Consider the following 26,396-nt stretch of genomic DNA (forward strand, 5'->3'; position numbering starts at 1 on the left):
GCAATACAAAGACGATATATTGCCATTGTTAGAAATAAAAATCGCCTTATTTTATACAGTGCAGGTTCCATACCTTCAGATGAGTCCATAACCCCAAGTACTACCAGCATAACAGTTACCTGAACATTGCAATGCGTAATCTTCTTAAGGAATACCTCTATCTCGTTTAAAATTCCCCGCAACATTGGGCATGCAAAAAACATATGCGTTATCCCAGCTTCAGCTTCCCCACATCGAGTGCAAATTCCAGAGGATTTCCCCCACTTTTTCAACTTTGCAGGAGTATAATATAAGTCCATCAATGTCTTGTAATGCTGGGTTTTCAGATTAGCTGAGAGAAATGTTGTATCAGCCATAACTAAAGATTGGTCCATCCATTCCCCAACCACCCCAAACCGTACAGTCCATCGCTCATTCTGATGTACCATATCATCTGATTGTAACTCAGTTAGTATATAGCTTGCCAATCTTTGCGCCATTTTTAACAGCCTCAACTACAGGAATCTCCAACATCCCTGACCTGTCGTACTTCTGAGAATGTAAAAATTTTAGTATTTGCAAAAACGTAAAAAAATGGGTCCTAGGTAAACCGAATTGGGACTGCAACTCCATAAAAGATTTACATCCGGATTTGCAATACAAGTCTCCAACTTTGTTTATCCCCCTAGAATGCCAGAAAGCTAGTATGGGATCCCTAAAGATATGATTTGGAATAGCTGAGAATTTCATTGGTGTGTAAGCCGTAATCTTTCCCAGTCCCATGCTCCGTTTTATCTGAGCCCAAACCTTGAAGGCGGCTAAAAAAGGCTTAAATCTTACTTTTTTGAAGTAACTTGGTTCCTCAAATTTAGATAACCATCCGCTTGCCTCCCCACCCGCCATCATAGCATAGATAGGGGTTTGCTTTACTTCTACATTTTCACTGAAACTTCCCCTTATAAGTTCATCCATATTTTGAAGACAGCAAGCATACTAGTACAGTGTGAAATTAGGGACTGACCACCCGCCTCGGTCCTTGGGAAGTGTCCTATACTTCATCGCCCTTCTCGTTTTGGCATATCCCCATAAAAAGTTATTCCCCATTTTTTCCAATCTCTTAAGCCACTTTTTGTTAACCTCCAGGGGAATAGCCCGAAATAAGTATAGACTTTTCGGAAGAACCATCATTTTCAATACATTGCAGCGACCCTCTATTCTATCTAAATCCTTCTTTATTCTACTTAACAGTGAAATAAAGTTAATTTCCACCAAACGATTAACCACTGGTGCAATTTTAACCCACAGATACACCGCTTCAGATACCAGCCTCTTGTCTGTTAGTGAAACATGCTCAGAGCATACTATCTGTGTTTTATCAGAGTTCAACTTATATCCAGAATATCTTCCAAACTCTCTTGCCTCTATTTCTACTGCCTTAATAGCTTCCTCCGTGTTGCTTGTCACTATAGCTACATCATCAGCATACGCAAACACCTTATATGTTTCTCCATGATATAATAGAGGTTTAATATTTTTGCATTCTTCTAATCTCAGCAAGAAAGAATCAATGTATAGAGCAAAGAGCAAGGGGGAACAGGGACATCCCTGTCTAGTCCCCCTTGAGATTGAAATAATACCTGATTCCAGACCTGCGATGCATATTCTAGCTTTTGGGGCTGCATATAAGGCTATTATGGCTGTGATATACCCACTTCCTATGCCTTTCCAGCGCATAGTTTCCCATAAAAACTTCCACGATACACGGTCAAATGCCTTCTCGGCATCCAAAAGTAATAGCCCTAGAGTTGTTTGATGCAATTCTGCAAGATCAAACATGGATATTATTCTTCTTATATGATCAATTGTATCTCTGCCAGGAATAAACCCATGTTGTTGTTTTCTTACCAAACTGACTATTACATTTGCCAATCTACTGGCCAGAACCTTTGCATAGATCTTTCCGTCTACATTTAACAAGGAAATAGGTCTATACGAACTGGGGAACTCTGCTAGTTTATCCTTTTTTTTTTTAACACTATAATACTTGCACATTCCCACGATGGAGGCGCATGGCCTGTCTGCGCTATACAAAAAATACTATGCATGTCCCTTTTTATGTCTGCTAAAAAAATCTTGTAGAATTCAAGTGGTATAGCATCCGGCCCAGCGGCTTTCCCTGTTGCCAGGGAGCTCACTGCTTCAATTATCTCTTCAATCTGAATTGGTGCATCTAATATAATTTGTTCCTCGGAAGAGAGCCTTGTACCTTTTAATTCCCCCAAAAATCCGCTGCCCTCTTTTTGCAGCTGTTCAGAATACATTATATCTTTTCTATACAAATCCTGATAGTAACCCTTAAAAACCTCTAGAATTCCTTCTAGCTCTGCATGTTTCTGCCTGTTACCATCAATTATATTCAAAATATTCTGCTTAACCGCCTTTTGTCTAACCTGCCTAGCTAGGACTTTTCCTGTTGTTTTACCATATTCATAATATTCAGATCGATGACTTTGATAAGCAGCTGCAACTGTTTTGTTCAGGTAAACGTTTATTTTAGCCTTAAGAATCGTCGTCTGGGTGAGAGTAACATCTTCTTTACTAGCAATTTTACTGGCTAATTCCCTTTCTTTTGTTATTAATCTTTCTTGAAGCTCTGCAATTTCCTTCCCCCTAGCTGTCTGTATTCCCAAACTATAGCTAAGGGTTTCACCCCTTACAGCAGCTTTAAATGAGTCCCATACCATCCCCGGATCTGCCATATTCCTATTAGTGTCAAAAAATTGGTGAATCCACACTCTCATATAGGATATATATCCTGGGTCAACCAACAATTTCCTGTCAAATGTCCACACGCGTCGCGGATTGGATGGCCCCTTTACTACTATAGACAATATTAACGGATTATGATCTGATAAAAATCTGGGCTTGCATTCTATTTCAGCCCCTCGAATTAAACTTTGTGATATAAAAAAGTAATCCAACCTTACTAATTTAGCATGTGGGAAAGAGTAATAGGTATACCCTGGATTTGGAGTTTTAATATTTTCCCAAACATCCATCAACCCATGTTCCATCACTAACCTCCTTAAAGCTTTCCATACTTTGGGCTTTCGGCCCTGATATGAGCTCTGAGCGCCCATACTATTACTACCTACCTCTAAGTGAATATTTAAATCACCACAGGCAAATATTGGTAAGGGCCATCCGACTAGTTCCACATTCAGTGTATCCAGAGGCTCAACCTCATCAAAAACTGACCCGTATATAGTGCAAAGAGTAAATTTAAATGTGTTCACAGATAGCTCTGCGAGAGCCCATCGCCCATCATTACTTGCTCGAGATCGAAGAAAAAATGCACATTATTATTTCTAGCAAGTATCGTCACCCCACGTGTCGATACCTCCTGCCAGGTACAAACCAGAGGTGTTAGCCCAAGCTCTCGTATGAGCTCTCGCTTGCTCCATGCAACGTGTGTTTCTTGTAAGCAGTATAAATCTGATTTAATTAATTTAAGCCCAGCTGCCACTCTTTTCCTTTTTTGAGGGCCATTAAGACCACAAATATTCAGCGTACAGATCCTTAATCTATTTGCCATATTGCTCAGTTTGTTGTACCAATCTCACGTCACTACTTCTTCCTCTAAATAAACCTACTTGTTGACATTGAGCCATATAAATCCTCTTCCTCTGACATGTCTTCATTAAATTATTCTGAACATTCCTGCCTATATTAGTACCCCCCCACTCCCCACCACCCCCTCCTACCCTCCCACCCCTTGACACCCAACCATACTACCAACCACACCCCCCCATTCCCCTACCCTTACACCCAGTTTATGGAAAGTATGGGATCTCACTATCCCTGATGATGGTAAAGCATCCGCTCCAACCGTCCCACCCAATGCCTGTTTTTTGGCTTTTTATTTATTTAATTTTTAGACCTTTTCTCTCTTTTTCTCCCTTTCTTGATCTCTATCTCTCTCTATCCAAGTACTATTTTATCTGAGTTTGTAAAGGGGGAATTAATCCTAAGGGGGAGCACTAAGGGGTTATTTACCACCGCCTCATCTTCTCAACTCTCAGCTCCTAGCCCTTTCTGCTTTCCCCCACCCTTTGCCTTAATCAAAGAACTCTACCTTGAGAAACCGGACCACTGAGTCCACCCATAAAAGCTCTTGCTTTCACCTCTGACGTGAAGTAGTGGGTCCTGTTGTCCATTACTACTTTCAGTTTAGCTGGGTTTAATAAAAAAGCCTGTGCCCCCTTATTTTGAAGTGGTTGAATTAGCTGACAGAGCCTCCACCTTTTTTCAACGGTACTGTGGCAAAAATCTGGTCTCACAAAAAACTCGCATCCCTTAGCCTTACTTCTAGAATTGGGTCGAGCTCGATCATATACGGCCTGTCGTGTCTGATAATTAAGCAAAGAGATTAATATTGCTCTGGGTCTACCACTTCCTCCTTCTGAGTTTGACCCTACTTTGCTAAAGGGAAATCGATGGGCTCTTTGAATCTCTCTGTCCCAGTCCCAATGATGTAAGTCCGGAAAAGCCTCCTTAAAAAGTGCGACCATAAAGCTATGTGTATCTGATCCTTCAAGTCCTTCTGGCACACCCAGTACGCGCAAATTATTCCTCCTTAATCTATCCTTTAAATCTGTCAAGTTCCACTGAGTGTCCTCAAGTTGTTTCTCCATAGCTTCTCGAGTCGATTGGTGAGATCCAGCCTCATCCTCCAGATGCGAAATACGGGTCTCCACTTCTTCCATCCGTGTAGTGAACTCCGAACATGTCTTCGCCACCCGACGAATTTGGATTTGCATCTTACGGCAAGCCAATTGAGTCCTACGGCTCTCAGATTTGGATTCCTCTCGATGTTCCATAATACTTTGATATATGGTTTCCAGCGACACAGGATTAGGCTGTTTTTCACCATTGTCATATAGAGTTAAATCGTCCTTAGAATACTCCCACTGAAGACCCTGAAGACCCTTAGTGTCCAGTGAGTTAATAGAGTGCTTGTTAGGTCCTACTTGCTCACTTCTCTTCCTCTGTTTTTTCCTAACCGTAGCATTCTTGCTACTTTCATGTGATTCCCTCCCCAGTGCCAAGGAGGATACCTCGGAATCAAGTTCAGAAGAAGTTTTATCCACCTCTAAGTCCAGCTGCTCATTACGTGACCAACTTGAATGATCCGATAATGAAAAAAACTTGTCCCCTTGCGTTGTCTCATTATCACTTAACATCACAGGCCCCTGATTTAACAAACTTATTCCGGCAAGGTGTGGCGAATCTCCATTACCGCTGAGAAGTTCTTGTTGTGATTGTTGTTGACTTCCCTCATCTACCTGCTGCAGTATCATATCACCTTGAGAGTTCTTCCTCTGTTCCGCGGACTTCCAGTAACTTGTTTTTCTAAAGCTGCCACGTCTACGACATCACTCTGCCTCCCCCCATCTTCCTGTGGGGGGGGCCCTTCCGCAGCCGCCATCTCACTGGTTACTAGTTGATCAACCTCCACAGCAGTGGGGGGTATCTATACCCCGCCAGTATGTCCTTCCCTCTCTCAAGAAACCTGTCGAATGAGGCATTCTTAATTTTAGAGACAACCTTCTCTCCCGAGCCATGCTTTGTATCCATAGTTCCCCCCTGCCGAGTTGACAAACTAGCCCTTACCGGCTTGCCCCGTCCAGACAAAGTCACATTTTTTGCCCCCTTTGGCGGCATTTTTACTTTCTTTGCTTTCTGAAGCACAGATGCGTTATTATAGTATATGCCAAACGTCTATAATAAAGAAAAGAAACTCTGACCGTTTTCTGAGTCCACGTCTGAAATTGTACCCAATTGGTGTCCGGGAGCACAAACCAGACGTTGCCTTCAGGCAGAAACAGGAGCGAACCAGACCGCATTCCAGGGGGGCGATATGTAATCCTTTGACCCCGTCAGCAATATCCACGTTATTTTACTTTCCTCAAGAAAAAAACAGGAACCAAGCAAGCTAGAGCACTTCTTGCGAAGGTAACATGTAATCCTTTAGCGTTAGCAACAGTATCCAAAAATGTTCTTAAAAGCAACAATTCTGCCGCTTGTAAAATGTCCAGTCAAAAGCGAAGCCGCTACATTGTATCCGAGGACGCCGCCGCTGCTAAGAGAGCCTCCGGCTCGCAGGAAGGCTTCCACTGCACTGGAGGGTTCCGGCCGGAGCAGACGTTTCGTGGCCGAATTACGCGGCCGCCATCTTGCTTTCCAGGGGATTCTGCTTCAAGGAAAGGATGAATCCAGGCACAGCCGTTTCGGGTGTAAGTGACCACTCCTCCACTCCCCTGGCTTTTTCAAACACACAGTCTAAAAATCAACTTCACTAATAGATATATTTTTAAATTGTGAGTTCAGGGACCTCAAACTCCATATTTCTATCTGCTCCCAAAGGTAATCTGCGCTTTAATCATATTTAAAGGCAGCCCCCATGTTAACCTATGAGAGAGATGGGCCTTGCAACAGTAAAAAACGCATTTGGCAGTATTTCACTGTCAGGACATGTAAAACACATAAGTACATGTCCCACTTTTAACATGCACCCTGCCCGTGGGGCTACCTAGGGCCTACCTTAGTGGTGCCTTACATGTATAAAAAGGGAAGGTTTAGGCCTGGCAAGTGGGTACACTTGCCAAGTCGAATTGGCAGCTTACAACTGCTTACAACTGCACACACAGACAATGCAACAACAGGTCTGAGCCATGTTTACAGGGCTACTAATGTGGGTGGTACAACCAGTGCTGCAGGCCCACTAGTAGTATTTGATTTACAGTCCCTCAGCACCGCTAATGCACTGTACTAGGAACTTTCTAGTAAATCAAATGTGCCGATCATGGATAAGCCAATTACACATACATTTTACATAGGAGCACTTGCACTTTAGCACTAGATAGCAATAACAGAATCCAGCATACATCAACAACCAGGGAAACAGAGGCAAAAAGTTAGGGGAGACCACGCCAAGGATGCCAAGTCTAACGTAGATCATGAAGGAAAACACAAGAAGCATTGCAGAAGCCAGGATCATGGGGTCATCTGGAAGGCTTGGAAGACTAATGCATTTGATGTTCTGGGGGACTGAGGAGGTGAGTGCCAGGACGAAGCATGAGCATGACTGGATTGAGGCCATGCACCAATGCAGGTTCAGAAGAAGTATTTATGCTGGAAGAGGAGACTGTGCCAGAAGGCATGTGTTACACATGGAAGAATGGAATATTCCAGTGAACCTGGGGAGAAATCACATATTACACATAACAGATATGAGGCCTTGCAGGTGGCAGGTGCAGACAGCAGTTGGAAACAACTAACAAAGTGTAATGGAACTCCAAGTGCATGATGGTACGATTCAGTGGGTCAGAGTGGAAATTGTTACTTGCTCAAAAGTCATGTGATTAATCTGCAGGTGGAAAAACAGTAACAGTACAGGAGGTTCAGTGGTTCGAGCTTACTGGGAAGGGGCCCATTGAGTGCTTAGTGCCAGGAGGTCCCACCAGGGAAGGTCAAATTCACAGCACAAGGGGACAAGACGGAGTGGAGACAGATGTGGTCATCCTAGCCTTCCTGGTGGTCCACCAACTGGCCCTTATTCTCCTACTCTTCATTCTTCTCCATCTGCTTCCTTCCCAACCCCTTCTCCACAATGACTTTAGTCATAAGCAGCGCCCAAGCCTGCTGCACAGATTTTTCTTTGCGTCTAGTTTTCTTTTTGCTTAGACTAGTACAAAAATGGGAACCCAGAAGAGACAAGACCTGGCCCACTTAAAGTATTGCTTGATGTGTTAAAAATTAAAACTACCATTTGCAAGATGCATTGAGCAGGTGACTAATATGTCAATGTGGCTGTAAGGACCACTCATGACATCGGACCAATAAGCATTAATGCCCTAATCCTGTTCTGCTTGGTGAATAGTATGAAAAAGTGTGTTTATTCACTGGCAGCAAAGTGAACTATTCCTATGAATTACCCAGATGCATTATTTACCTGTCTTCTACGTCCAGGCCTCAAAAGTTATCAAAAGGAGCATCATGAACATTAAAACAATATATTTTTATGTGTGAATAAAACATTTATGTAACATACTTTAAAACCATACTCAGTAATATTTGAAGACAGCTAAATACTCCTAGACTGCAGTTCAAAATATCTGTGTGCTATATTGTGATGCTTCCATTTGATTTCTACATGTCTTATTTGAATATTAAAATAACATAAGGGGTGTTGCCAACATGGCATTGGACTAAGACAGATTTTGCCCAACAAAGCAGCATCTAGCGGCATCCGGAGCCCAAAGTTCACCAGTTCCCACCCCCCTTTGCATGCCTACTGAATGCTTCTACAGCCATGTGGGAGGCAGGGGTTCCGCAGCGGCTCCCAGCAACACTCGTCCAGGCTCCACGCGAAAACAAACTAATGGATTAGACACCTCCAGAAATGGTTAACCCCAAGCCTGACTGCGCGACCTCCGGCGGCTCCTGGGCCGTACTGCTGCGCCTGATCAATTCAAGCCTGTCATCGCTGCCGACTGCCCGGGCTCGCAGCCCGCAGCTCTTCCGACTGTGTCCGTCCGTGGATGGAACCAGACTAACTCGTGCCTGTGATCTCCTGTCTCTGTGAAGGGTGCCAGAGAAGACGCCCAGCAAGGGAGCAGCACTTAGCGGCCCTCCAACGCTTCACCAGTGAGAGAGAGGTTGCGCCACCTCGAATGGGCAGAGTGGCCTGAAGATGGACTACGGAGCATATCGCCGGCCGGTTGCCACCCAAGGGACCAGCGACAGGAGACTGCAACCCTGTGAGCCCTTGCAAACTGCGCACTACTTACCAGCGCTCCCACTGTAGTTCGCCATCGCCCTCGGCTCAAAGCAGCTTCCTGAGACTATTACTTGGTGGCATGCTTCCTGCACAGCACCAGTGAGCCTGCACTCCATCGAATAAAGACTGTGATGCATTGACTGATCCTTGTGGCCTAAGGCTCTTCCGGAGCCACATGCCAGTACACCCCTGTGCCAATACGAACGCTTGCAAGCTGCGTGCATAAGAGTCTTTTCACGCAGCTGACATCCCCTATGCCAGGGCCTGAACAGTGACTGTACCTACCCACCCTGGCAGGCACTGGAGAGCGGCACAACCGTGACCTCGGATCATGCCCTGACCAAAACAGGCCGGATAGCACAGTGGGCCTTCTAAACTCTGGCTAAAGCTCGGTAGGCCTCACCTGCTAAAACAATATTGCCATTGCTTTCTGTTGGCTGGCAATAGGGTCTACCCCCTGTAATGATATTTGTGTTTGATCACTGAACCCACGTTGCACTTAGCCTAGCAGCACATCGTCATATTAGTGACCACCGGCTTCATTTTGCCCATGACTTTATTTTAGCGTTAGCCACTGCCACGTTAGAGGTGCAGATGTGAGAAGTGCAGAAGCTGCAAGTATTTTTCCGTGCCCATGTTCTGCAATGTGCTTTTTGCTCATGTTTTTATTCTACGTGTCTGCGTGTTTTTTCTCAACAAGGCCTTAGAGAGATAAGAGTGTACTAGGATGATGTTTATGGTACGGCAGGGAACGGTTTTGTTTTGAGAGAGCACCTTGGGTTCTTGGCCAGTTCCAACCTGTTCCTTTCAAAACTGACCTGAAGTAGCCAGCATTTTTGAACAAATTGTGGGGTGAGGGGGGAGGTTTCTAGAAATCGCCTCTCTTGCTTGTTTAAGTTTTAAAAGAGACCAAAGATTGACAGTGAAGTGATTCAGAGACCTCTGACAGGGTCAGGACGCTGATGCCTGTCATCCTTCCCGTGAGGGTAGATCGCTCTTTCTCTTTGCAGTTGATCTGCGACTACGACTTGAAATTGGTGGGAGAAAGATGAAGGAGCAACTGTGCCCCATGGTGATGAATTTCTACTAATTATCTGCTTTCCCTTGTGCATGTATATATATATATATATATATATATATCTATGTATATATATATAATCTTTGCATATATATGTGCTGTTCATAGATTTAAGATTCTTCGTACATGTTTTCATTTAATTATTGCGCACATTTTAAATGTGCATCTTCAGTTGTACTGACCTTCCTTTACAAGCCTCGCAGAGTAATTTATTAAATGTATTTCCTAGACTAAGAGTTGCATTGCAGAGATTCTTTTCAGTGTGTGTAGTTCAGCTCGGTCAGCAGTAAAGCAAAACATCCCCCTATGGGCACAGTGAAACAACGCTCCTAGTGCCCAAGGCCTGTCCATTGCAGGCAACACCTGAATATTGTAACTGGCCTCTTAACTCTGCCTCAGGCAACACGTAGACACATCTACTTGTAGAGACCTCGCCGAGGTGGCCACAAGTGACCTCACCTGCCACAAAATGCCCCAACATTTGCTACCCGTAGTAGGCAGTGAGAGCACAATGAGCACTCTCCCTGGCGGGACCCACCCTTGCACCCTGCATCATGCAGAACGCACACCACCCCTGCACACAATGACTGCCTCGTTCTCTGGGCAGGCCTGGGACTCACAGAGCCTCTCTTCAGTGCAGCCCTAACAGGGCATTTCCTGCCTTTAATGAAACTGGGAGCTTGCAGGGGGTAGAGGGGGGATCTGGTGGCACAACTCATATGCGGAACATAGCGGAATGCAGCAGTCTCTGCCACCTCCTCTCTCCTTTCATCAATGGGCCTGGCAGCACCCTAGGCCCTACAGCCCCCGGACTTCTTTGGCCTGTGGCAGTGACTTAATGCCAGAGACACGGGTGGCATCAACCCTTCTTCCTTGGACAAGAAATAGCCCTCACGGAATACTCTATCCACTGCGGTTAAGGCCTCTTCTAAGCATAAGAAAGACCAATTGATATGGGAGATGCTAACTCGGTCCACCCCAGCACACAATAAAAAAATCTGACACCACCTCTCTCCCTCCGCCCTATGACAACTCTGAAGGGGCCACCGAGGCAGAGTTCCCCAGAGTCACCAGGGGCTTTCTGATGTCCCTTTTTGATTCTCTGAAGACAGACTTGGAAAGCCTCCAAAGAGAACTGTCTCGAGAAATGCGCAACCTCTGCTCTGATCTTAACTTGATAGGAGAGAGGGTGTCAGGCCTAGAGGACAACGAGATGGTGAGAGACTATGGATTTAGTCATATGTATAGCCCGTTTGTTTAGGCGGCTACCAGGCTCTACACCCTGGTGTAATACTAATAATTGACGTGAATTTATGGAACATCAGACATATTTTTACATCTTGCTTGACAACAAGCTGATTTGGGAGCTCCATGTTTTATTGAAAAAAGACCCAAAGACTTTGCCAATTTAATAGTAGTAGGTTGAATGGTCGTTGAAAAACATTGAAAGCTCATTTCACGACTAATATGTGCTCTTACTTCCCTCATCTGTTTCTAATGGACCAATCTGATCTGCAGCAAGTTCGCGCCCAGTCTCTATGCAAAATAGCAGGATACAACCTCTGTATCCAGCAAAGTTCTAAAACTGGGCTGAGTAGTATTCAAAATAGGGTTATCGCTACCAAAGGAAGCCATGTATTGGTTGACTGGAGTTTCAGCTACGTATTCCACGAAAACTACAAGTGAAATGAACTGATAAATATTAAGGGTTGTAGGGTCTGCTGTGGGGTTTATCTGTGAAACTACTGGGTATTGTTCCCAGGAACATGGAACCACAGCATAATAAAGTGACTGGTTAAAAGCTATACTGAAATGAGGACAAATGGCAATGGTGGCTTAACACATGAACGTGTTAGACGAGGTCCTCAAAGGACCCCAATTTAACAGAGCGCATCAGTGCCACCATAGATCAGCCATTCAGGGGAAAATATTAAGAGACTTTCCAGGGTGATGGAAGTAGATAAGTGATTGGTTGTTAAAAACGTCAGTGCCGAAGGTGTCCTAGTCTGAATTCTAGTTATGAAAATGAGGACAGAACTTTACATAAGTTCAATGAGGGCTCTGCAGTGTTTGAACAACAATCATGTTTTGTCAAATTATTTACAATTTCACAAACTTCCCTATAGTATTGATGGTTTTAGTTATGCACCAGGTACATCACAGTGATTTTGCATTTTTTTCTTCTTCTCTGTAGTTTGTCTGCCCTAAACTGTTTGGCTGATTTAAAAATAGCAATGGTCATGCTGTGCAGGGTTGTATGGAGCTGTCATCATAATGATGTTGCCCTTATTTTACGGGCACACTTAAAATAGCTTAACATTTCATAGGCACCTATGAAATATCTTCTTTATTTCACGGGTACCTCTGAAATTTGGGTTTTTTAGCCACTTTAATTTGTGCAATAAAAGCAACCACAGAAATCTATGCACTGAAAAACATTGTTAAAGGAGATTATGGTTAAGTACTGAATATGCTAACGTTGAAGTTATTAAAACAAACACATGTCTTCTTCAAAATGTCTTCCTGTTGGAAGGATGTTATGGCTTTCACTCTAAACAAAGGTACTAAAGGACGAACTCTTTTACTCCTGAATGGACCTCTGATCGTCTGCTCGCACTCTCTGAGGCTGTCACCACGGCTATACCTCTAGGTGAATATGGCGAACCTGCCATTTGCATGGAGCCACGCCGCCCTGCAAATGAGGGAACACTCATTTCACATTGTGCGAACACCCACTGTGAGCCGGAACAAGAAGACACCACAGGGGCATCTGCAGCCACTTTTGGATCACCAAAGAACATTTGGGAGCACAGAAAATGGGTAGACATTCCTGTTGCTGTCTCAGTCCAAGAGAGTCTATTAATCTAACAGATCCATCGTCACTGATTTTACAGTAGTGTCATCAAGACATGGTCCCCCCATAGGAATTTACAATGGGTACACCTAACATTTAATTTAGTACACGTTTTTTCAGGCTTGATCAATGTAAAACTAAAATGATTCTTTAAAGTAGTAGTATTTATTGTAAAATCTAGTACATTCTTTTGCACAAGTTCATTATTTCTTCACTTATGAAATCTTAATTAACTTCAGTTCTAACTGGCGTGAAACATTATACACTATTTCCAGGTTTATTTTTACAGAGCCATTGAGTTTTTCATTCATTTGAAAATGTATATTTATTTCTCATTCAAGGGTGGCCCATTTGTTGATATATTTAGTGCTCAAGGGAAGGATCCTACAGCAAAATGGAAACTATTTGGCAGCCCATCAGCAATCTGGAAAGTAAGTTTCTAATTTTTAATGTAATTTACTTAACCATGTACAAGATCTAACCGTAAAAAGCTGTTCGTCTTCGCAGACGCTTTCTGCACTTAAAAAATGTGTCTAGCCCTCTTTTCCAGAGTAAGTTATGGTAGTGGGGTCATCCCAAAGTAGTTATCTTTCCTGAGGTAAACACTTTACCCTGAGAAGTGGGTCTGCATTTCTTTAAATAAGCAATGGTACAGTAGTGGTGCAATAGACCTTAGTGCAAGCAAGGAAAATGATTCCCCTGCTCAAGATTGGATAATAAAAGAGAACCATTATAGTAGTGTGGTGGGCTCCACACACGTTTTAGCCCAGTGCCTTTGTACCTGTTGTACTAATATATACATATATATATATATATATATATATATATATATATATATATATATATATATATATGGGCTTTTTTGTTGCAAAAAGTACAAAGCATGTAAAATTGGTTGCAACAAAAAGGTAATAACAGACTTTCAGGGAAAAGAGATTGCGATTAGAGATAGAATCACATGTGAAACAACTTTTGTGGTTTATGTCATTGAATGGCGGTGTGGTCTTAGATACGTTGGCAGTACTATATGCCCTCTAAAAAAGCGTATTTTGGAACACATTAGAGCAGTGCAAAATGATGACAATACCTATGCCATGATTAAACATCTAAAAACCCATCCAGAATCAAACTGTTTATATATGAAGTATTATGGCATAGCGACAATAGTAAAACATGAACGAGGAGGTGATAGAGTTAAAAAATTGAGACGCTTAGAGTCCAGATATATCATCAGTTTAAAAACTAAGACTCCATTTGGGATAAACTGTGACGAGGAATTATTTTGTCATCTGTAAATATGAATTCATAAAATGAATTGAGGTTTATTATTAGTGTGGAAAAAGGAAATACAAATACTGCATGTAGAAAATTGGATAATAATAAGTGTAAGAAATTGGGGAACTAGACCCACAATTAGGCATATATACAAAATCCAGAAATATACATGTGGATTTAGAGATTGACAAAAATATAACCATCATATATACTTGTGTAATTTGGATTCAGATATAGGTGACATTGATAATTGTGAATAATCTGAGAAATGAGTAGAGTTATTTGTGAATTTAATCATTGATCGTTATGTATTTTTTCTGTTGTTATGGCAATGTGGTGGGGTCAAAATAATTTGTGGTACTGGTGAGATTTTTATGATTGATTGTATTTAAATATTGTATATACATTTCTAAAACTACATATCCCATAATGCCACATAAAGGCATAGTGAGATGGAGAGTATAAATAGGGTACTTAATGGATTGGATAATTACCGTGATCAAGACCATGAAGGTCGAAACGCGTTGGTATTTGTTTGTCTGGTATCTTTTTAATCTATTAAATGAAGATTTGTGAAATCCTGTGAGTGCTGCGTCGTTGACAGAAGTGTCAAGTTGGTGTGGAAATATATATATATATATATATAATATCTGTCTCCGTAAGTCAATATTCAATACTGAGGTACTATCTGACAAAATCTCCACATAAATACTTCTATGATGGGGGTCTGAGCTAGCACCCGTTATTCACCCTATATATTGCGCACTTTCCCATTTGTTTATAGTAAGTGAGTGCTGCTTTTCCCCACAAAGCAGGGATGGTGCACAATCCTTAGTTTGTGTACACCATGCCATTCTGTTTATTCACAGTAGGGTGAGTTTTAAGAGTGACTTAGCTAGCTTTGTGAAATATTATAATACATGGGTCGACTTCAAATTAGCTGGAATACCACACAGGTCTCTGCACTATGTATGCCTATAATACCATAAGGATAATGTGCATACAACTGAAGGGGAAAGCCTGACAGAAGGTAAATCCTGTATTCTTCTGGAGATCCCCCCCCTGAAAAAAAGAGCAAAATTACAAATCATGCCTTCTCTTACTCAGCTCCATTTCTTAGGAGCCAGACCCCTTATAACATCAGAGTGATTCCTAATAGGAAAAGCTCAAGACTTATTTCTTTGAGCTCCATTAACCTGACTACGATGGGAGGGCATCTTAGATAGATGGAACCCCCATCTTTTCATTCATTTGTGTTGTGCTGCTGCTCCTATTAGATTCCTGTTTTTTTGGTATTTTTACTGTACCTTTGTTTTGTTAATTCTACAGTGCTCTCTGGGGGGCTAGGTTGCTAGGTTTGCAATCTATAAAATATCAGAACTGAATGATTAAATCACTTTATTTAAGCGTTATTTCCTGCACCTGCGCGGAAAACTGAATGTGAATTATACTGCATGCAATTATGAGCCCGAGCTGCTGTTGAGGGCCTTAAAGAACAGGAAGTGATTAACTGCTGCTCCGGCCCTAGAGATAAGGACAACCACGCTATTAACTCACCCTTACTGAAAATAAAAAAAGAACCACAGGAGCAGCACAATCCAGAGCACGTCTTAGTTAAAGATTGTTTGGATTGCAACAACACAGCTCCTGAATTAACTCTTGGTGTCACTGTTAGAATAAAACTGTTCTCTCTTCACTGAGCCAACTTGCTGACTCCACTCCTGTCCTTGATTTGATTTGTAGGATGGCTGTGGCTGCCTCAACTACTTCACACTTGTCTTTGACAATCAATGTGTTTTCTACTAATAGCCAATATAATGACAATAATTTAAAGGTTTAATACTTTAAGGAAAAAAAAAATTGAATTGAACATCAAAAATTCTCAAAGGATATTGCATACCATATTCCATCAACATAGACCCTTAGATAGTTTGGCTTGCTTTGATGCGGTGTCTTAAAGGGAACATTTTGGGTTTATTGTGAGAGAAAAAGCTAATTTTGTGACTTTTGTTTCAAGATGCCCACCACTTCCTCAAAAAAGGATGGAAAGTATAACCATTTACCCCTTCCAGTTTAGTTGAAATGTATCCAATGCCTCTGGGTCTGGTCCCCAACTGTAGCATCTCGGTACCTGCTTAATCCACCTCAAGGCAAAAAGATCCTCTTCATAAGGTCCCCAAACTTCCAACAACTTTTGAAAATACTCTCAGTTGATACCGTAATTGCAGTAATCTCTCAGATATCTGAGTTCTAACCTGCAATAACAGTGATCTGCCTTGGAAAATACTCTGCCTTTAAATGTATTTTTCACTCCAAACAAAACCACCAAATTTCCTTGGCCAAGTCTGCTAAACTATTTGATTTGCTCCCACCTAAACCGTTGATGTAACAAACCAGAGATAAGTTGTCCATCTTCAGTAAAACATTGACAAATTCTGGAAAGTCTTCGAAGCCAAAAAACCTCACCTTCATTTCCAAGCAATTGATGTGAGACAACCTCTGCCCCAGAGACCATCTGCTCCGGAGACCATCTGCCTCCCATCTTCAAATGATTCAAATGAGCTCCCCAACCAACAGGCATACATCTAACTCTAGCACAAAATTTTGCAACGTCCCAAATATAGCTCTGCCTTTCCAAGCCTGTAAATTGTTCAGCCACCAAAGAAATTCCTCTACAGCATCCTATTTCAAAGATAGCTGATCTCCATACCACAAACCATTCCTTAAAGTCTTTGTATTGAACCCATGTAACACTCTGTAATTCAGAGGACCCAGAGACAGAGCTTGGATTGAAGTTAAAAAAAAGACCAATAACTCTTGCCAGTCCTTAAAGAAAACATACATTACCTCTGATTTTACTTGTTATACCTTTTTTACTGACAAACTTAATTCCGTCTTCAAGGTATCTACCTGGAACCCCAAAAGCTCTAGAGTCTAGGGAGGTCTCAAGACAGATTTCTGCATATTTATCAGAAATCCCAAACTTTCTAACAAGCTCACCCCCATCTGTTACTGAAGCTTCGCTTCCTTTTGATCGTGAGACATAATCAGAAAGTTGTCTAAGTGCTTAATCGTGCAAACTTCTCCTTCTCTGACATAAGTTGCTACCGGCCTCAAAACCTTGGTAAAACACTAAGAGGCTTATGATAATCTAAAAGGCAGGTACATTGATATAAGATATTGGCCATCTGAACTGAAGATACTTATCAATTTATTTTGAAAATAAAATAGTGAAAAAAGTATCTTTTAGATCTATGTTCACTAACCAGTGCTGTTCCTGCAAAATATCTCTAAATAGATGGATTCCTTTTATCTTGAAAGAGCTGTACTGGACAAACCAATTCAAGAACCTTAGATTTATCACACAACACAATCTTTTCTCTTTCTTTTTTACCAAAAAATATACTTACAAAATGTTAGAAATGGGGTCTTTGGTTGGCAGTCAGGTTATCCCCCCCCCCGTCCAAGCAAGGACCCACACTCTAGTCAGGGTAAGTCACACACAATCCAAATTATCCTGTGCCCACCCTCTGGTAACTTGGCACTGAGCAGTCAGGCTTAACTTAGAAGGCAATATGTAAGGTATTTGTGCAATAAATCAGGCAATAACACAGGTTAGCACCACAAAAATACACCACACAGTATTTAGAAAAAATATAGAATATATATCTGGTTAAATGCAGTTCAAAACTAACAAGATTTGATAAGTACACGTTGAAATATCATTTCAGAGAATGATAGAAAGGGTCTTTAGTCTTTAAAAAGCAACAGGTGGCTCTTGAAAGCACAAAGTACCTGGTTGGCGTTCACATTCTCAGCAAGGGACCGTAGAGGAGGAGATACGTGGAAAACGAGGAGGTGTGTTCGTTTCTCCAGGCACACACAGACGATACGTCGATAATTTTCCACGTAGGGAAGGCTTTGCGTCGCTTTCTGGTGTGCTGACTTGTATCCTCTTCAGGTTGCCGGGTTTTCGGACACCCCAAGGAGTATGTGGAGAAACCCTGAGCATGCAGGACCAAGTCACAGGAGCTGCGTTGATCCGGTGGGCGTTTGCGGGAAATTTCTGTCACACAGCAGGTGCTGCTTCAATTATTCTCGCCGGAAGTCGGGCTTCATCATTTTGGTTCCGCTGTGCGTCGATCTAGTGGACCGTGCATCAAAGTTCTGGTTGCAACACTGGCGCTGCGTCGATCTCCTCTCGGGGAGCCAGGCTGCGTCATTCCGGTTCGGCGTGCGTTGATTTTCTCACCGCGATGCAGGCTGTGCGTCGTTTCTAGGAGGCTGTGCATCTAATTTTCACCACATAAGGAGTTCTTTGCAGGATGAAGTCTTTTTGGTCCTGAGACTTCAAATAACTGGAGGAAATCTCTATCCAAGCCCTTGGAGAGCACTTCTCAGCAGAGGGGAGCAAGGCAGCAGGGCAACAGAAGGGCAGCAGTCCTTTGCAGAAAAGCAGTCAAGATAGTCCTTTGGGCAGCCAGGCAGTTCCTCGCGGCAGGTTGCATGGTCTGGTTCAGAGTTTCTTCACCAGTGGTATCTTGTCCAGAAGTGTCTGAGGTGGTAGGGTCAGAGGCCCTGTTTAAATACCCAAATGTGCCTTTGAAGTCTGGAGACTTCTAAGAATGGTTTAGAACTGCACAAGGTCCCCTTTCAGTTCCATCCTGTCTGCCACGGCCCCAGTAGGGGGTGTGGCAGCCCATTGTGTGAGGGAAGGCCACTGTCCTTTGACATGTAAGTGTCAGGTCCTCCACCCTCCCAGCCCAGGAAGACCCATTCAGTATGCAGATGTGTGCAAGTGTGACTGAGCATCCTGTGTTTGGGGTTGTCTGAGTGAATGCTCAAGGTAGCTGCCAACTAAACCTAGCCAGACGTTGATTGGAAGGCACAGAAGGATTTTAGTGCAGAGAAATGCTCCCTTTTTTAAAGTGGCATTTCTAAAATAGTAATATTAAATCCAACTTCACCAGTCAGCAGGATTTTGTATTACCATTCTGGACATTCTAAATATGATCTTGTTACTCCTTTCAGATCAGAATCTGCCACTCAAACAGTATGAGGGTAGCCCTAATGTGAGCCTATGAAAGGAGCAGGCCTCACAGTAGTGTAAAATCAATTTAGGGATTTTACACTACCAGGACATATAAACTACACAGATACATGTCCTGCCTTTTACTTACATAGCGCCCTGCCCTAGGGGTTACCTAGGGCCTACCTTAAGGAGGACTTATGTGTAGAAAAAGGGGAGTTTAAGGCTTGGCAGGTACATTTAAATGCCAAGTGGAAGTGGCAGTGAAACTGCACACACAGGCCGTGCAATGGCAGGCCTAAGGCATGGTAAAGGGGCCACTTATGTGGGTGGCACAATTAGTGCTGCAGGCCCACTAGTATAATTTAATCTAAAGGCCCATGCACATGTAGTGCACTTTACTGGGGACTTACAAGTAGATTAAATAAGCCAGTTAGGTATGAACCACTGTCAGCATGTTTGAAGGGAGAGAGCATATGCACTTTAGCACTGGTTAGCAGTGATAACACGTGCAGTCCTAAAACCACCAAAACAGTGTCCAAAAAGTGGAGGGAGGCAGGCAAAAAGTTAGGGGTGACCAGCCTAAGGCTGTCAGGTCTAACACAAAGCATTACTATTTTTCTTACACAATCTTTATTGCACCCTTCTGCATTATCTCTTGACTATCCTGATCCAGCAAAATAGACTGTTCTTCTGAAAAAAACAATCTCTCCTTGTTCTTGAACATGATAAGGGGTTGAATTGAAATGCACAACATAACCTTTATTACCTGAAGAACCCATTGAGCCTTCATTAAAGAATTCCATGTTTTCCAAAACTCCTTTAAATGCCCATTCCGTACTCTTCCTGGGATCACAGCCCATTTTAAAAAGGAAGCTGATAATATCAAGATCCAGTTCTGGAATAACATATGCCTTTTGATCAATAACCGGATGGGAGCATTCAGCATGCATCACCACCCAAGTGCTTTTCTCCAAAGGCCTTTGAGTTCACTATTTAGTAAACTTTACATGAGCCAAGTCCTTGGGTGTCTAATCAATCTGGTGAGAACATGTCCTCACCAGGAGAATCCAAGTAAACTCCCTTTCCTTTGAGTCTCTATCTTGTCTCTTTCCAAATCCCAATAGCCATTCTCATATGAATCCAGCATATTCTCATCAAATTTTGATGATGCCAAATCCCCATCAGGTTGAGCCTAAATGTATTTTGTGCAACCAAAGAACATCTTCTTGCATATCGCAACAAACACCTTTCTGCTCTGCAGTGCTTAGATCATTTCCACAGAGTAAAACCCTCCTCATCCAATTTCTCCCCCATGCTTTCTCTTCATTTTAGTTTTACCTTACTTAGAATATTCTCTTGCATCACCCTCATCTAGAGAAAAACATCCTCGTCACCCCATAACACACATTTCCTTCTCTTTCTGAAAACTATTTCAAACGATTCCTTAACAGAATTTCCAACCAGTTCCTACACAGTACTCTTAATCACATCCTCCTTTTTTCAATGTAATCCCACAATTCATTCCTTCGAGGAATCTGGTCTGGAAGTCCAGATCTTTCCCTCACACAGGTGCGGCCCATCCTTTAGGGCGCAGGGGCCATGCCTCCCCCCCCACCTTTTGCCCCTCATGAAGAGTGGCTGTCAGGCTGAGCAAAGGTCAGCCTGACAGACACTCTTCAAGTTCAGGTCAGGCAGCCAGGAACAGAGAAGTGTGATTTGCGCAGACTCCTGGGTGCCTGAGCTCAACTTTGCTGGGCTGAAGAGGTCAGAGCTCTTATGGGCGTGACCTCCTCAGCTCATTAAAGGTGCCTCGAGGCCCTTCTGCTCGGTGAAGAGGGGAAGCGTCACTGATTTACTTCGACCCGGGTGCTTCAGGTTTAAGCCCTGAAGCGCCCAGGGTGAGTGTCAATCAGTGACACCTCGTCACAGAGTGGGATGGGGTCAGCAATCTGTGACAAAGTTGGGACTTCTGCCTTGCCTGATTGGCTGACCTTAGGTCAGCCAGTGAGGGAAGGCAGCAGTCCCAAGCTTCCTGGGACCTATGAGGCTGAAGGTAAGTGTGTGTGTGTGTGTGTGTGTGTGTGATCTTTTTTAATGAATGCTTGGTGCGTGCATGTTTGAATGTTGATGAGTGTTGGTAATGGATGTGCATGTGTGCGTGAAAAAATGAGTGTGAGTGTGCTTTCCGCCCGCCCCCCCTCCCTCCTAAAACTGCTGCCTGCAACTGCCCTCAGATGGTCTTCAGGGGTGGTTGTAAGGGCCTCATTGGTCATGGCAAGACCCTCTGGTCTTGGGGTCAACTGGGGCAGAGACCTAAATTCCTAGTCCAGTTGTTCATGGCTATAGTTGCTGTCGGAGTTTAAGCAGAACACAAAAGAAGGCACTTTTGCTTCCATAGGCAGGAGTTTTTAAAAAGGGGCTGGAAGGTTCTAGAAGCCAGACAACCCCAGCCAATACTTGGGTGCCACATCTCCTCTCTCTCCCTGTCCCAACCCTTCTGCATAACATGTCTGAGTGCTGTCCAGAACTCACTGGTCACTTGTAGGATCTTGGGACCTGTGCATATGAACTAGGCACATACTTTCTACCTCCGTTTCAGACCTCACTGGACTTAGTAGGCCTCAGGGAAGCAAAACTGCACTTTCAGGCAGATTACCCCATTGGTATAATAATGTGTTACTGCAGGCAACAGAGTAAACTATACTATCTTTACATATGAATGTCTGTTAATATTATAAGGCATACCCCATGTCAATAACTAACCCTGATGAGTCCTCTGTGTTCCAGGCTACCTGTGCTTAGCTACCGGGCTGCGCCAAACAGTAGCCTTGCACATGCAGCCTGCACATGTGCACATACATATGCACACTTGTTGATGTGTAACTAACCAAGTGTCTGTTACCCGAGGTGCATCTCAGCGGCCTTATCTTAAAAAGCAGACACTTGTGGTAAACCTGTGCGGTCTGTTTATTGTGTGATTACCATGGATGAGACACATTTAGCGAGACTCACCCACAGTAAAAAGTCCAAAACCAGGTGATCAAAAAGCAAAAAGTCCATGTGTACCCATTTTGCAACATTTTCCTTTAAAAAAAAACAAAAAAAAATAGTAGTAGTGACTGGGCATTGCTTTGACTGCTATATGTTGCATTGCTGAATTCTGAATTTCTAGCCCATCAGCACCTCCCTTAGTAAGCCTTGAACTACTCTGTCTCACCATCCAAAGGTCAGTAGCTAAAAGGCATACTTGTTTCTAGTTTGAGGGCATGCAGTAGGGGAGCCTAAGAATCAAAAGGCCCCAGTTGTTACAGGTGGTGTTGTAATAACTTCTGATTGGTCTGGGCCACTCCAACCTGGATTTCTCAACCTTTTATAAAATACATTTCTAAAGTGCACAGCTACCTGAAGGAGGGGTCCTGCTGTCTGAAGGAGGTGTCCCAGCGCTAGTGGAAGAGGTCACTGCATGACATCAAGAAGACAGCCATATTTAGGAACTGTTGATACCAGAATAAAAAAAGAAGTGTTTTTAGAATTTTTTTCATAACATTTCTTTTTAGAAGGACAGCTTTTCAGAGCAAGTGGAAGCACATTTCACATCCTAGTAGCCGAAAAGGTGAAGGATGTACCTCCCCTCTTGGCTTTAAATATGTGCTCTCTTTGGAACAGTTTAAGACTGTTGGACCACAATGAGCGCACCTAGGAAAAAAACTTAAAGTGGTGACAAAGATAGAGAGGATGATATTGATTGAATACCCTAAAAGCAAGGGTGAGGGCCTTATACTGGATCCTTCTGTTCACTGAAAGACAGTAAATTTGACATAAATAACTTGATCCTGAGACCCTGGGTGGACGTTTACTGAGCAGCCGGGGCACCCCTTACTGGATGGTTTTGGAGACGCTGAATGAGAAAAGTCATGAACCCTAGTTATACGCTGTTGCAATAGCCCAGCTTTGAAGTAATCAAAGCATGGACAATTGTTTTACGATGTTCAACAGGAATTAGGTGAAGCATCCTTCTCAGGGATCTTAGAGAGAAAAAAAAAATACAGATATTGCTTTCATCTGAGGCTCAAAAGTGAGCTCAGGTTTTCTACCACATGGGAAGGGCAGGCGAGGGGACCCACCTCCGCTGGTCAGCAGATATTTGAGTCAGGAATGGACTTAACACCAAAGAAAAGGTCTTCACTCTTATCAGGGTTAAGCTTTAGAAAGCTGGCTTTCATCAAAATTGTGATAGAGTTAAGGCAAGTTTTAAAGGAACTCAAAGAAGAAGGAACATTTTCCTGAAAGGCCAGGAGGAGATGTGTATCATCTGCATATGAGGCAACTCTCACTCCCCAAGACCTGACAATTCTAGCCAGAGGTGACATATAAATATTAAAAAGAGTCAGCCTGAGAGCCCAACCCTGAGGAACTCCGCAACCTAAAGGTTTTGCTGCGGAGGTGAAAGGAGGAAGGAAAACAGCCTGCATACTATTACTAATGAAGGATTTAAGCCAGAGCAGGTAGTGGTCTCTGATGCCGATCATTTCCAACCTCTCAAGCAAAATGCCATGAGAGACCATATCAAATGCCGTAGAAAGCTCTACAAGCATTACAATGACCAGAGTGTTTGGATCCAGGTTTACTTTGACATATTCAGAGGCCTCAAGAAGAGCGTTCTCAGTGCTGTACTCTGAGCGAAATCGTGATTGCAGGTAATGGAGCAAGTTGTTAGTTTCCAGAAAGTGACTGACCTGCCTGTTTACATTTTTATTTGAACGTTTGGCAATTGTAGGAAGCGAGATAGGCCTAAAAGTACAAAGAATTTCAGGATCAGCTAACGGCTTCTTAAGTAGAGGGGGTAAAAGATCCTTCTTCCAACCAAAGGGGACAAACACCTGGGCGATAGTTCTTAACTTACTGAGAATTTTAGATCACCCAATATTGCTAAGGAGGAGGCCAGAATGATAGTAAACCCCAAGCCCTAGATGTTGTCAATATTAGTGAGCTTAGAAACAGTAGAGAAATAAACAGAATGATATATAATTCCCACCTCCATTTTTATTCTCCCTATCAACATCCTTGATTGAGAAATCTTGGTGGATTGCTAAGGCAATATCAGCAGCAGAACTATCCTTAAGCCACGTTTCTGTGAGGACTAGTATATCTCAGTTCTTATCAGTTAATAGATTAAAGATGTCAAGGGCAGGTCTGGGTAAGGACATTTAGGAGGCCTACACTGAAGGATATTTCTGGAGAGGATAAAGAAGCGCTGCCTAATCAAACCTGAGCAAAAGGTCAATGTGCCTTGTTAGGTAGGTGATTAAAACAATTTCGAATCTTCAAGGGAAAAACTGCATCTAGGGCAGCAAATGCTCATTACAAGATTGTCCATATGAAAGACCTCAGCATGTGCACAGGAAGTGGATCGTAGAGAAAGCAGCTCCACCTTAGTGTACGTTATCAGGGGGGCTAAATGGCAAGTGTAAGTGGCAGGGTGGCTGGCACTAACTGGGATCTAGACTGGCGAAGATGTGCTTGCCTTAGAGTGAACAAACAAGAGACAGATAATGCTTTAATCTAAGGCTCAAAGAGAGCTCGGAATCAAATTTCACCCTGAGGCTTCTTCGCACAGGGGAAGGGCAGGTGGGGTGTTGTGGCGGAACCCATCTCCGATGGCCACCAGAGATCAGAGTTAGGAATGGACTTAACACCAAAGAAAAGGACCTTAGACTTACCTGGGTTAAGCTTTAGAAATCTGGCATTCATCAGGTTCATGACAGAGTTACAGCAAGTCTTAAAGGAACTCAAAGAAAATGGAACATTTTCCTGAAAAAGCCAGAAGGAGTTGAGTATCATCTGCATATGATAGAACTCTTTTAGCCCAAGGTTGCTTGCAAATATTAAAGAGTCTGGCTGAGAGCCAAACCCTGAGGATGTCCGCAACCTACATGTTTTGCTGTGGAGTTGAAAGGAGGAAGGAAAACAGCCTGCGTACGATTGCTAATGAAGGATTTAAGCCATAGCAGGGCTTGGTCTCTGATGCTGATAATTTCCAGTCTTTCAAGCAAAATAACATTAGGGACACTATCAAATGCTGCAGAAAAATCTACAAGCTTTTTACAATGACCGGAGTGTTTAGATAAAAGTTTTCTTTGACATATTCAGAGACGTCAAGAAGAGCGGTCTCAGTACTGTACCCTGAGCGAAATAGTGACTGCGAGTCATGGAGCAAGTGGTTAGTCTCCAGAAAGTGAGTGACCTGCCTGTTTACATTTTTCTCCAAACGTTTTTCAGCTGCAGGAAGAAGAGAGATATGCCTAAAATTACAGAGAATTTTAGGATCAGTTGATGGCTTCTTACATAGAGGTAGTTAAAGAGCCTGCTACCAACCAGAGGGGACAAACATCTGGGTGAGGGAATCTTTGAGTGATCTATTCAAAATTGGATTCACCACCGACACCAACAATTTGAGAACAGCCGGGGGCAAGGATCAAGCGGAGAACTTGACTTGCTTTGAGATCCTGAAACGTTTCTTCAAGGGATATGGAGGGAAAACCGGACAGCATGGGAACAGTAGAGGATGAAATACTTTGTGAAATAGAGATAGGTGCTGGGAATTGGTCATAAGTTGCTTGAATTGTACTATGAAAAAAGTCTGAAAGGCTTTTACCAAGTTCCACTAACGGAGTAAGAGTATTTTTTGGAAGTGGAAGGTGAAAGAAAGGAGTTAACCTCCTTGAACAGTTCCAAGGTAGATTATCAGCTTCAGAAAAGGAAATAGCAGTATATGTTTTTTTGAGCTGGCCTAATTGCTGCATGATACTTTTTAATGGCGGCCTGATATATCAGTTTCTTTTCCTTATCATATTTAGTCCTCCATTCTCTTTCTCATTTTTTGCAGTAAGATTGCTCTGCTTTATAAGCATCGGAAACCGAAGGTGCTGAAGGCTTATATCTCTTGATTGAGAGGGATTTCCTAGGTACAATGTTGTCCATGGCATTCTCAATACAGTTGTTAAAAAGGCCAGTGTCTTGTTCTAAATCTCCAGTTAAATCCAAAATGAAGTACTGGAGAACATATGTAAGAAGAAAATCACTAACCTTATGCCAAGTTCTAGAGGTCTTTGCTATCAAACAAGGTGAGATGCGAGGTGTCCAAGTTATAATCCTAAAAGGGATAAAGATGTGATCAGACCAAACAAGATTCACCACTGGATTCAGTTTAATCAGGGAAGAGGTGGCCATGATGGGGTCAGAAATATGGCCAGATATGTGAGTGGGCACTTAATGAGTTGCTCAAGAGTAAAACTCTCCAAGGCGCTCACTAATTGCTGCGCATGTTTATTAGGGT

The 26,396-nt window shown here is 42.8% G+C and overlaps 1 protein-coding gene across 1 annotated transcript in view; it reads left to right on the forward strand.

Moving 5' to 3' along the window:
* CFAP20DC (CFAP20 domain containing) overlaps positions 1-26,396 on the forward strand; it is a 1,731,599-nt gene that overhangs the window by 103,712 nt on the left and 1,601,491 nt on the right. Inside the window, exon 3 of the mRNA XM_069206541.1 lies at positions 13,095-13,184. Within this exon, the coding sequence (XP_069062642.1) occupies positions 13,095-13,184 (90 nt within the window). The remainder of the gene's footprint in view (positions 1-13,094; positions 13,185-26,396) is intronic.

This window comes from Pleurodeles waltl, chromosome 9 (assembly GCF_031143425.1).
Source record: "Pleurodeles waltl isolate 20211129_DDA chromosome 9, aPleWal1.hap1.20221129, whole genome shotgun sequence".
Lineage (NCBI taxonomy): Eukaryota > Metazoa > Chordata > Amphibia > Caudata > Salamandridae > Pleurodeles > Pleurodeles waltl.